Source organism: Galeopterus variegatus, unplaced genomic scaffold (genome assembly GCF_000696425.1).
Source record: "Galeopterus variegatus unplaced genomic scaffold, G_variegatus-3.0.2 Scaffold5203, whole genome shotgun sequence".
Taxonomy (NCBI): domain Eukaryota; kingdom Metazoa; phylum Chordata; class Mammalia; order Dermoptera; family Cynocephalidae; genus Galeopterus; species Galeopterus variegatus.
The window spans coordinates 82,771-96,599 of NW_007731314.1; the positions used below are offsets into that span (position 1 = coordinate 82,771).

At 38.3% G+C, this 13,829-nt stretch overlaps 1 protein-coding gene across 1 annotated transcript in view; it reads left to right on the forward strand.

The window, feature by feature from the left end:
• Positions 1-13,829, forward strand: part of GRIN3A (glutamate receptor, ionotropic, N-methyl-D-aspartate 3A) — a gene marked incomplete at its 5' end in the record, with an annotated part of 139,506 nt that overhangs the window by 62,957 nt on the left and 62,720 nt on the right. The window contains 2 exons of the mRNA XM_008589100.1: positions 7,244-7,389; positions 11,390-11,505. Of these exons, the coding sequence (XP_008587322.1) occupies positions 7,244-7,389; positions 11,390-11,505 (262 nt within the window). The remainder of the gene's footprint in view (positions 1-7,243; positions 7,390-11,389; positions 11,506-13,829) is intronic.

A 13,829-nucleotide genomic window follows, 5' to 3' on the forward strand; every position in this document is an offset into this window, starting at 1 on the left:
TGAACCAGCAGTGGGAGTGCCGCTGCGCTCCCAGAGCTGCATTCTCCCAAGTGCGCCACGGGGCCGGCCCTACTGTCCCCTTTTAAAGAAGTGTTCTAGTTTGCACTACAAATTATATGACCACAACTGTAATAAACAAAATGATTTTGAAGTTGCAGCACAAATAAGTATATATTATTTAAAAATTCATCAAAACTTGGAAAATAATACCAGTCTATAAATGCAGAACATAGGCTAGATAAGTGTAAATTAAGGGCTTCAAGTAAGAGTCAGATTGAAACTCAACTTTATCACTTTCTGCTGGTCTTATACGAAACATATAATCTCCCTGAATCTCAACTCCTCATATGTAATAATAAATAATAAAGGTAGCAATCTTGTTAGATCTCAGTATATTAGCGTATAATAAATATTCAAAAATATTAGCTGCCATTTCATTATTATTATTACATATTCAAGTGTAATACAAACAAAGTCGCCCTTCATATACAGAAGATATGCCTCAGAGAAGTGATTTCCTTGTCACTGGAGACATTCAAGCAGAATCTTTATGGGAACTTAACAGTGATATTACAAATAAAGACTTGCTACTCAAAGTCTGGTCCATGAACCATGGCATCAGCATCAAGTAGGAGCTTGTGGATGCAGAATCTTGGGCTCCAACCTAGACCTAATAAATCAGAATCTACACATTGAAGAAATCCTAGGTGGTACATTTAGCCTTACTATAAAGGATTCAGACATTCGTGGGTGATTAGAGTAGATAGCTTATAAGGCCCCTTGGAATCCTGGAACCACCTGGTATTATAGAGTCCATAGGTTTTTGAGTGGATAAAAAAAAATGCCATGGGCAGGAGCAATGGCCTCAGTACCTAGTATATCCCATTCCATTAGGCAAGTTAAGAATGTCCCTTTCCATCAAGTCCAAGGTCCAGTGACTGCATTCCATTTATAATTTAAGTACTAGTTTCAGATAGGGACAGATACAGACCTTAAATGAAAATACTGAACATTAGGATTGTTTTTCATCCAAAGCATCACATCTGCCTTGGACTTAGCAGCTTGATTATTTCCTAGATTTGCCTCCATTTGTTTCGAGCCACTTCTCTGCTTTCCGGGAAATGTCTATCTGATTATTCTCCATCTAGGCGCTCTAGGTAGAGTTCAGTATTCCATTAATACTGAACAATTCACATACAAATAGATAGTTTAACCTTATATATTTCCCCAAGGCCTGAAAAGGTTGACACAAACATAAACAGAATTGAAAAAGCTGGTAAAGTATTTAGCTGAAAGTTAAAGAAATGCTTCTCTCTCTGGGACTTCCTGGTGGTGGTTGCAATGCAGCTCAAATGTTTTAGCTCTTTGTATACTTTTATCCTCCTTCCTTGATGCAGGCTTCCTGACATCCCTGGCTGTCTGAATTACACACAGGATGAACTATGCTTGCCACTGGGTTGCATCAATTGCTTCTTAGATCCCTTTTCTGATTCTATTATTCTGTGACCGCTGAGTAGCTCGTTGTTATTTTCCATTAGAATCTCACACACAGAAATGAAAAAGAATATGTTGTCTTGAAAGAATTAGGTAACAATTAGACAAAAATAATTAATTTTAAAGGGGAAAGAAAGACAACATGTGGTGTGCCAGTAGTATCAAATTTGTAATGTACCTGAGAAAATTTCATGTTAATAATGATGATTCGCTTACTAAGTCAATATTTATCAAGCTCCTATTATGTGCCAAGCACTATGTTTGTTACAAAGTAATGATAATAATAATAATAGCAGCTAACCTTGTTGAGGGCTTATGACCACATGAGTGAGACAGACACAGGCCACACCCTTGTGGAAATTTATAATCTAGCAGGAAGGCAGATTGAAATAATATAGTCAGCCCTCTGTATTCATGGTTCCCACATCCATGTATTCGACCAACCACAGATCAAAAATATTTGAGGGGAAGAAAAGGACGGTTGCATCTGTACTGAAAATGCACAAACTTTTTCTTGTCGTTATTTCCTAAACAGTACAATATAACATTGTACTGAATATTGTAAGTAATCTAGAGATGATGTAAAGTATACAGGAGGATGTATGCAGTTTATATGCAAATACTGCACCGTTTTCTATCAGGAACTTGAGCGTCCATGGATTTTAGTATCCGTGAGGGTTCTTGGAATCAATCCCCCATGGATACCAAGGGACAACTGTAATTCAAAGTGTTGTCACTGCTATGTGAAACTGTAGGTATAGTGGGAGGGTGTCACAGGTGGCTTAACCTAGTCTAGAGGTCAGTGAAGGTTGCCCTGAGGAAGTGACGTTAGTTAGACAAAAAAGCAGGGAAGAAGAAAAAGATCCTCCCAGGCACAGTGAAGAGAATATGAAAGAACTCTGATCAAGCAAAAAGTATATGTTGAAGAACTGCGAGAACTGGTAAGGCTTGGAGGCCGGGGGAGAGTGGGAAGATGAGAGCGGAGAGGAGGCAGGAGCGAAAGCATGCCGAGGACTGCTTGCTCGGGCAGCTCCGGAGCTAAAATCACGCTGAAGAGTTTGGACTTCCTCCCAAGAGCAATGGGGAGCCATTGATGGGTGTTAAGTGAGTGACGTAATCAGATTTGAGTTCCAAGATTACTCCGAGTAGGTCAGAGGGGAAGAAAGAGAGTGTGTGGAAGGCAGGGATGATGGTAGCTTGGACCAGAGGCTGGCAGTTTTGTAAAACTCTCCATGTTAGACTGGGGTCCCTGTCAGGCTCACAAAATGCTTTTTCTCCTGGAGTTTAGTGATTTATTAATGCATGAAGGAACTTTCTGTTCTCAAAACCTCAAAACCATTGCTTTCACATAGCCACATGAGGCAGATTGGGAGCTGATGGGCAAAGGGCAGCAGAAAGTTGTAAAACGGAAAATCACAAAGGGCCAGTCCTCCACTGGAATTCTGAGCCTGAGTCTGCTAGTTCCCAGATCCTTCCAGTGCCCTACGAAGGATCATATACTGATGCACTCAGCAGAGAAAATGAGACCCAGAAAAGCTGAGTTTGCCTAGAATTGGGTCATAGGCCATAAAAGTATAGTGTGAAGAAATGGGCTTCTGGATGGAATTCTTTTTATATATGAGACAAAAGTATTTTAATTTATGATTACCTTAAAGAGAAGGTTCATTTAGAGAGTTTGAGCTGTAAGCTATACTGTTAGTACCTTTTGTGCTAAGTGGGATGACAAACCTCTCATCTCCTTCTGGGTTCAAAACATAGTAGTCATCAATTAATCAATCATCAAGCATTTTACTGAGCTACTACATGAAAAAGGGCATTAGGAATACAATGATGAATTAAAATATACACAAATCTTGTTTACATAGAGTTTCCAGTTCAGAGTAGAAGCTGGGAGTCTAGACATGAGTCAAATGATCACACCAATTTAAAACTGCAGCTGTGATAAGTTCAACACACACACACAAAAGTTATATGTACTATGCGGGCTTATGAAAGGAGTTAGGGAAGTGATGACTGAAGTGAGAGCAGAAGAATAAATACAAGCTAAATGGCTGAAGGAGGATGGAAGAATAGTGATAAAATGAATTAACAGATATAGACTACTTGCCAGGTGCCAAGGGTCATGATAGGTAACTGAGATACACAGATGAATGAAACTTTGTCTGCAATTTAGTGAAAATAGCATGGGCTTAATCTTGCAAATTGCTAGTTGTGAGAATTTGGTTGTTACTTTAACTATCTGAACTTCGGTGCCCTAATCCATAAAATAAGAAAATAACATATGTCTTGTAGGATTATCGTGAGGATTAAAAAAGACCTCAGCTCACTGCCTGGCACATAAGTAGGAAATTGTGTAACAACCAGACCAAGGGAGTCAGTATGATGTAGTGTCAGAAGCAGTGGTGAAAAGCCAAATGGTCTTTGAGCAAATTGTCTGAGTTTGAATCTCAAGTCCAACATTTACTAGTCCTTTGACTTTGGGCAAATAACAAACTTCTTAGTCTTCAGTCTCTCCATGTAAAAGGAAGATAATAGAAATATCTATCTCTGGGTTCTTGGGAGGATTAAAGGAGATAATGCATGGAAAGTGTGAAAGATTGCTTAAATAAATATCTAGACTACATATTTTGTAAATACAAGGTGCTATATGAGCACAGATAAACAAGAACTTAATTATTTTTGTTGTTATTGTTCTAGGTAGGAGGATGAAGCTAGGAAAAGCCCAAAGACTTCACGTAGAAAGTCTTGATCTAGGTCTTAAAAAATGAATAGGTGTAGGACAGACAGGATGGACAAACTTGCCTTGTTCAAGACATAGAACTGCAAATTGCTATTGTGAGAATTGCCAGGCTTTTGAAGATTCAACGAGAATATTTTTTAAAGGCTGGTGGGTTCCTTCTAATAAACATCTTTATTCCATAAACCCTTCACTGCCTGCCATGAGCTGAAGGCAGGATGGGGTGGTAGATCACAGCATGGGCTTTGAAATCAGATAGACGTGGGTTCTAATCCAATCCCTATTGCTTCCAGCCATGTGTTCTCATGCAGTTACTTCTCTGAGCTTCAGTTTACTGATCTTTAAAAGGAACTAATAGGAAGTTATAATACCGCCCTCATCAGGAAGGTATTATGAAAATTAAACAAGTTAATTCAGGTAAAGACTAAGTACCATGTTTGGCATATTTGATAAGTATTTAATAAATGTTGTTATTATTGCTGATGTTTCATTAAGGTTATACTGGCATAAAACATTAGAATTTGTTCAGTACATAAAGCAATTATATTAAACACAAAGGTATGTCATCTCACCTACTCAACAGTGGGGTATCCAAAGATATATCATGAACAACCAGGTGGCGATGATAGCAGGTATGTATTTTGTGACTCCACTGTATATAGCAGGCCTTCAATAAATGTTGAATAAATAAATAAATTACTGATTTATTTTGCTGATTTTAAAGTAAAGTTTTTTCTGCTTATAAACATAATGTGTGTTTCTGTAGACAATTTATAATTAAAAAAACACACCTGTGATTTTATCACCAACAGGACAAACATTGCTAGTATTTTGATATATTTTTTCTGTAGTATGTATGCACATTTGTGTGTACATATATGATATATATGGGAAATCATAGTATTTAAATAAATATAGGCATAAAAAAAACACACCTGTGATTTTATCACCAACAGGACAAACATTGCTAGTATTTTGATATATTTTTTCTGTAGTATGTATGAACATTTGTGTGTACATATATGATATATATGGGAAATCATAGTATTTAAATAAATATAGGCATATTTAACTTTAATCATACCATATAAAAGCCTTTCCCATTTTTCATATGAGCATTTGCCCTGTTTTATTAAATACACTTCACAAACATGATTTATACGTTGCATAACATTCTATAAGGATGTGCCATATAGTTTATTTAACCATTACCATGTTGTTAGACCTCTAGTTTGTGTCAAAACTAATTCATATTCAAATATAAGTTATTTGTTATTATATTCACTGAGTTTTTAACATTTGGGGGTTGTAAACAACTTGAAAACCTAATTATTAAAAAAAAAACCTCTGTATTATCTTTCTTCATAGAAGAAAATTACAAACTCATATTTATGTAAAATATTGCCTACAATTTCAAGAGGTTTATAAACCCATGAAGCCCATCCATGGATTCCTGTCCCCAGAGCTTCAGGTCAGAACTAATCATCTAAAATATAATAATATGAAGCAGAATAAAAAAAAGTGCAAAGATTTTACTGTACCAATTGTGGAGAAGTATAATTTCTAAAATACTGCTGACTACAGTAATGTGTCCAATCCCAGTTCATTCTTATATTTTAAATAGTTCAAGTTTTAGATTCCACATTAACACTTCGCTACAACTTTCACTGAATAATAATGTTTTATGTGATGTATCTTTATTATCCTCACTGATGGAAAGTCACTGCAGGACTCCCAATGCAAGACTTTTCTTCACTGTGCGGTCTTGCATCCTGGAGACCTATGACATTTGTATTAGTTAGTTTTGTGTTGCTATAACAGAATAACCGAGACTGGGTAATTTATAAAGAACAATAATTTATTGATTTATTTGGCTCATGATTCTGGGACAGCTGCATCTGGCATGGGCCTCGGGCTGCTTCTACTCATGGCAGAAAGCATCATGCAGTCAGCAGCTACAAGCAGATCACATGGCGAGAAGAAGCAAAAGAGAGGGAGGGGAGGTGCCCCAGGGTCTTTTCAAACAACCAGCTCTCGCAGTGAGAACTCACTCACTACCCCCTCCCCCAGGGAGAACGTTAATCCATTCATGAGTGATCCACCCCCATGACTCAAACAGCTCCCAACTCTGCCACATTGGGGATCAGATTTCCACATGAGTTTGGGGGGGATAATAACATCCAAACTCTATCAGCATTACTGGGTCTACTCCTGTTACCCCTCCCCTCTGTTGCTCCTAATTGTCTTACATACCATTTCATTTTGAGCCAACATGCAGCACGACTCAGTATTGGATAATACAGTTACTTAAAGGAAAGAGAGCATTTCATAATAGTACCAAAAATAAATTCAACAAATTTAAAATGTAATACGGCATGAAGACTGATAAACATAAAAGGTATGTATTCACGGTATTGAGTCAGGTTCATTGTAATCTTAGGGTGCAAGGTTTTAACTTGGCCCTTGTGTAGTTAATAGTACCAAAAATAAATTCAACAAATTTAAAATGTAATACGGCATGAAGACTGATAAACATAAAAGGTATGTATTCACAGTATTGAGTCAGGTTCATTGTAATCTTAGGGTGCAAGGTTTTAACTTGGCCCTTGTGTAGTTCTAACCAAAGAGGACCATAATCTTTATTATCTTAATTGTATGCTTTGTCTGATATACAATTTACAATAATGAGGCTGATTTTACATACCAATTTGTACAGCTTCTAAAGAATTCTAATAGGTTCTCAATATGAAACAAACAAAAAAATTGTTATGTGTATTTTGTTTGTTGTTTTCATCTGTTTGCTGCTGAAGATAGAACAATTACCGATGTAAAAGCTGGGATGTGAAAGAGCGTGTATCTATGTTTGCACATTTCTATGTGCATGTTTATGCCCGCGTGTGTTATAAAAGTTGTACATTATCATTAGGTTCCAAAGAATGATGGAAAAGGAAGATTTTGAAAACAATTCTAAGAATAATTTATAGTAAAGCCACTGCTTTTTCTCCCTCCTAGCTACATCATCCCTCCCAAGGCTTCCGGTTTGGAACTGTCCGAGAAAGCAGTGCTGAAGATTATGTGAGGCAAAGCTTCCCAGAGATGCATGAGTATATGAGAAGATACAATGTGCCAGCCACCCCCGATGGAGTGGAGTATCTGAAGTGAGTGTCAACCTCTTGGATCCGAAAAGTGCTCAATGAAAAAGAAGTCATTTAGCTACTGATGTAGTGTTTGTTGGTTTTTAAAAATGACAGATAAATATACCCACTGTGTGTTCAGTAATACCTCACACTGTGTGAGATCCAGGAGGCAGTATGAAATAGTGTGCATTTAATTATGTGTCCTAGATTACTAGCTACCTGCATAGTCTCAAGTTGGCAGTAGTTTTGCTCAAAGAGACAGTGGGATCGTTAGTGTAGCAGATGGTGGGAGAAGCAAATGCTGGCTTGATATCACTTGAGAAAACAATGGTGCTGAAATGATCAAACATGCAGAGAATGTGGCCAGAGGATAAAGTGTCCCAAAGCAACCCTTTCTTTCACAGGGAATCTCTAAGCCCATGGAATGCCTCCTCTTACAACAAGGAAATGGAATTTATCTTAGAGACTTCCTGTAGAAAGGAAATAAGATAGAAGGCAATGATTCCCATGCCTGCACCCTTCTCATCAGAATTTATGAGAAGCAATCAAGAGCAATCACATTGCCATGGCAGATTACCAGAGCCTGTAATTCAGTGAAGCTGACTGCAAAGGAGGACAGTGCTGGGTCTGCTCGTCTAGTCTGCCTGGGAAAAGGGAATGAATGGTTCCTGATAAGTACCAGTGCATGAGCGTGAGCAGTCCTCTCCCTCCTGCCCAGTGGGGTTAGGAAAATAACCACATGCAAACCTCCAATCCCTAGAATTGTGCAGCACTAGGTAACTGGTTTCTCCCTAATCAGCTGCAATAATCTTCCCCATAAACAGCAGGACCTGCCATCTTAAATTCTTTCTTAAGAAAGAAGGGAAAAAAATAAATCATTTCATGGGACACAAGGGCTGTCAGTTTCTCAAGAGCTCTAGTAATAAGCCCCTTAAACAATTTTATGGACTTTTCACCAGAGCTTAGAGAGAAAGCCTTGTGCCCGCGGATTTGCAAAAGTATACATGATGTTTACGTACTATGAAATGGGACTTTTAATTTTGCAAGAACACCAAAACATCAGAGTCCCTCTCTGACACAGAATTTAGAGCTCTTTTGCCTCTCAGATCTTCTGTATTCTCTCCTTTAGGCATGTTCATGGTTGAGAGAGAAAATAAGATGTCAGGGAGATAGCAATGGCTCCCAGCTAGGTAGTAATGGGCTGTGCTGGTAGCCTGGAAAGGATGAGATGAGCCATCACTGCAGGCCCCAGCAGCTCCACTCCACTCAGGGCATTCATTTGTTTTGTAAGCTGTACCTGAGAAGGCCCCATTCCCAGAGCTGGCCCCACGCTAGCCTGGAAAGAAGAAATCATTAGAAAAGGGGGCACAGAAGGAGAAGGCCCAAAAGAAGTAGATTTTCCATGATAACACAGCTAGCAGTCAGGACTAGAACCCGTTCTCTGGAATCTAACTACTGCTTTAGGATAGTCTAGGAACCATAATAGAAGAGCAGGTCCTTGAGGTTCAAAGAATGGTTCATGTCCTAACAGCATCCACATTTCAGTTAGTGTCTGGTAGCTTGTTAGAAATGCAGAATCTCGGACCCCACCCCAAACCTACTGCATCAGAATCTGTATTTTAATGAGCTCCCCTGGTGATTCACTGATTGAGGTGAAATTGGAATATAAACAATGTATCGTTAATGGTCTCTTATTCTCTCTGGGCCTTCTCTCTACATTTCTGCACTAGTCACTACCTATGTTCTCAGCCACCATTCCAAGCAACCACAGTCCTCAGGTTACCCCCCAATATCCCAGAGCTCTGACCTGCAGGGCACATCTCCTGGAGTCACCTGTACAAGACAGGTTTCTATTTGTTAAACCTGTCCTTACCCTCTTCCGTCAAGATTCCCCTGGGCTTTGTCCTACGCTCTCAGGGCCCTGATCTCCAAGGTGACAGTTTTCCAATAAATTAGTCCCTATTAAAATGCATTCATTTAAAAAACTGTTTTAGTTTTCTAGTATATGGCTTTTTGTGGCATGTGAAATGCTTTTTTAAATGAATGCTCAAAAAGACAGAGCATGATTCTATAGTGGAAGAAACAACTAGAAGCCCTGTCAACTATAACAGTGATTCAGTCAGTGTAGAAGCTGCTTATAACTGGATCACACCCAGCCACTTCCTCATCAGTAACTCAGGGTCCCATGGGAGTCTGGGAGCTGATTGCTTCTTGCCTTCCTATGCAATAGAAATCTATCACAGCAAACTCCACTTTGCAGTCCCAAATCAGGAGTAGTTATTTAAGGATAATGGTGACACTGCTTCACTCGGTGACACTGGTTCACTCAATGACACTGACACTCAGGAATAACTGGTTCAAAAGAATGAATTTAATCTCAATTCTTTTCCATTGTCATGTTGCTACCACAAATATTTGTGGAATATTGGCAAATGATAATTTCTTGCTCTGCAGCTCCCAAGGTCCGTTCTGCTACTGTGGCAGTCAAATTGATTGGAAAAACATCTTTTAGCTCAAGTTTTATTTTATTGCCAGGATTTCATTAAGATTCCTCATCATTATCTCCTAGCAGACAATTCACATTCCCACCCCTTCCTGAAGGTTCCCACTGCTGTGGAGCTGAGGGGTGCTTTCCTTTGGGTTGAAGTTAAACATATTCCTCATTATAACTTAAATCAGTTAACTAAAAAAAAAAAGATTAATGCAGAGGTCAAAGGAAATAGTATTTACTTGGGAAACAAATAATTGCAATTTGGGTACACTGAGTCAGAGCAGCCCTGAATAGTATTCCATAAGGCAAGCATAGGAAAGGTTTTTTATAAGGGCCATACCTCTGCATAAATTTGAACAGCCTCATTCATGGCTCTAGGAGAAGGACTGAGCCCAGACGGGCTCAGGAAGGACTGAGCCCAGACGGAATAAAGAAGAGCTGTTCTCTTTGCAAAGCTTTTTGGACAATGCTGAGGGTAGAAAAGCCTCTCTTAAATGGATGTTGCCCTACATCTTTCCAAAAAGGATTTGATGTGTCTGAAAACAAAGAAATCACTGCACACACCTTAGAGAGTTCCCTTTAGAATTCTTCCCTTACCCTCTTTGTAAGTGGGAGTTCAGCCTGTGATGAGACATATCTTTACTCTGGACCATTTCTGCACCTGTGTTCAAAAAATGGGAAGACCTTCATGAAGGATGCCCAAGGCATCTGATGGAAGCTTGAGTCCAGCCCATTGTTGATTCCCTAACACAGCCAGGGATACCTACATTAAATTATTCTTGCTTGACCTGCCTGCTGGGATAGGAGTGAAACATGAATCTCTGTAGATACATTAATAAATCAGATCAAATAAATAAATAAGATCACATAAGCTTTCTCTTCCATTTATTGAATACTAGCCTATGGTCTATAAAGTGACCACAACTTCCTCTTCCCCAAGGGTATTAGATCTCTTAAATGTATTCCCTTAATATCTAAATATGAAATGATAGCTGATCTCTGAAAAACATGATCATGACAGAAAGAAAAATTTTAATATACTAATTAATGAGTATATACACTTACCAGCTATGTCATTTGGATCAAGTTGCTTCAACTCTCTGAGCCTCAATTTCCTCATCTGTTATGTCACACTTAGTATGAGTGATAAAATGTATGGAGAACAACAAACACAATGCCTAAGGCAAAGAAGTCACTCTGGTAATATAAGAGAAACGAATCTTCTCTATGTACCTCTCTCTTAATTCAGAGTTGCTATGGCTTTGTTGTTGGATTTAGAAGTAATGAAAGGAACTGGTAGATAAACCCATTGGGAAGATGTCTTTCTCTCTTAAAAGAGTGCCTTTTTCCCCCAGGTCTGTACTCTCAAGGTCAGTGAGATGCCAGCAAAGCTGTGACTGCACCTAGCTAGCTTGTGCTGCCCTTAGTGACCAGGTTTCTGTGCCCTAAACAAAAGCCAGCTGTCAGCCTTCGCGCTTCATGCCCATTAATGAATCATTTTCACTTTTCTTCACTTGGTCTTAAATATAGGAATGATCCAGAGAAACTAGACGCCTTCATCATGGACAAAGCCCTTCTGGATTATGAAGTGTCAATAGATGCTGACTGCAAACTTCTAACTGTGGGAAAGCCATTTGCCATAGAAGGTACTAATCAGTCACTCCTGATTCACGTTTACCCAGGATATGCTCAGGGTGCCAACCTAGCAAGTCACAAATGCCAAAGGCAAAGAGCTATTCATCTGCCCTTGTTTTCATTTTCAACTCATAAGCACTTAGCTATTACGTTGCTGAAGTTAGAAATTTATTTTTCACCTACTCAACAAACATTTATTTACCTAATTGTTAGGAAAAAATTATTGTTACCCAAATGATGGTGTCTTAGGTATCTGGGAGTGGTAGCTTGGTGTACTAAATGAGGGGATATAATTTTAATTTAATCTGTATTTTCTAACAGCCAAATACTGTAGTGAATATGATGTAAAAACTAGAATGATTACGTTTTATAATTGGAAGGGCCCCAATATTGATTTAATCCATCTTACTTTAATACAAGAAAGCCCAGGAGTGTTACATCACATTTTCACAATTATACAATTAGATGATAATACTGGGGTTAAAATCTAAATCTATGGTTCTTAAATAAGTTTTTTTCCACTAGTTGAAAAATAAGTAGGAAAAAATTTTTATTCTATAGTTTAGTACCTTTTAGGGTTCTAAACAAAACCTTGTTTGGGATCTCAGATTTGCCTTTTTCCATACCGGCAGCAAATTTTTGCTTCCAACTTGATCAACCAATCAATCAAACTTCAGGACCAAAGAAAGACTGCTTAGTCAGTAGCTTCTCTCATTCTGAACAATGGTTGATATATGGAGCAGATAGTTTGAACCAGCAAATTTCACATCTCCCAATTCCCAGCTTCCCTTCCCTGACACTACATGTAGCTCTCAAGACAGCCATGCTCACTTGTCAGAAAACACTTTGGCTTGAAACAGTCCCATGAGAATTCCCAAGTCCTATTTTCAGAAATCTGTACTTTCCTACATGTTAACTAGGGTGCCAAGACTATTCTGATTCCAATTTCCCAATTTCCCAACCACAGTTGGTCTCTCTCTCCCCTAAACACATCAGCAGATTTTTTATTTCAGTCTTTGTTTTTGTGATGAATGAGGATGCTGTTTCTTTGAAACTTCTCCTAGGAGAAATCAGTCTTCTCTTCAGGCAAAGTGACCCCCATGTGAACCAGGAATGATACTCAGGAAGAGAGATAGTTAGCAGTAATGGTCTTCTATTAAGATGACAGTCTGGGATAGCAAAGGCACCAAAAGAAAAGAAAAAACCTAGAAAACCAGAGAACATTTAATATATACCCCCATTTTGATGTAACAGTAGGAAAATTCTCATGTTTTGTGGCATCTGGGGATGGTACATTTTATTTCTGTCCTAGATGCACTGAGTAATTGAGGTCCCTTCTGCCATTAGTAGCTACTAACAATGAATCATTTGTAGAGGGCATAAAAATGAGGGGCTCCACTTTTCTACCTTGATCTTCAGGACACAACCCTATCTTGTCAAAAGACAGTGGTAAGATGGCTTGTTTGCCTCTGCTAGACCCCAGTGCCAGATGCCACACAATTAACTCCCTACTGGTTTCCTGTTTACAGTTCCATCTGTGCTCCTGAGACTTAGTGTCTTGCAGTTCCCAGCCTCTCTAGACACCACATTGTTTTCAAAGGGGATAAACACAAAATGGTGCATGGAAGAGCTCTCCTTGCAAGAGAGCAGAAATACTGCAGATTTTAATTGAGAGAGCATTGTTATCATTGTTGGTTTATTCTCAAAATGAATGAGTTGCAAATCAGAAAATTTAACTCAATACTGCCCCTGCCAACAAGTTCACAACCTAAAACCAGAACTTGGTAAAACACAAAAGGAGTATGCTTATAAGTTGTACACAACAATGTGATAGAAATATTAGTAAAAGTCTTGATTGCTGCATTTTTAAAAGATGTTAATCTCATAGATTTTTAGGGAAATACTTCCCTCAATAAAATTTTTAAAAATATTATATGCTTTCCTTTAGGTTTCTTGAGGTATTAAAATGTGAGCTTTAATTATGAACTGCAAGAGAGCAGAAATACTGCAGATTTTAATTGAGAGAGCATTGTTATCATTGTTGGTTTATTCTCAAAATGAATGGGTTGCAAATCAGAAAATTTAACTCAATACTGCCCCTGCCAACAAGTTCACAACCTAAAACCAGAACTTGGTAAAACACAAAAGGAGTATGCTTATAAGTTGTACACAACAATGTGATAGAAATATTAGTAAAAGTCTTGATTGCTGCATTTTTAAAAGATGTTAATCTCATAGATTTTTAGGGAAATACTTCCCTCAATAAAAATTTTTAAAATATTATATGCTTTCCTTTAGGTTTCTTGAGGTATTAAAATGTGAGCTTTAATTATGA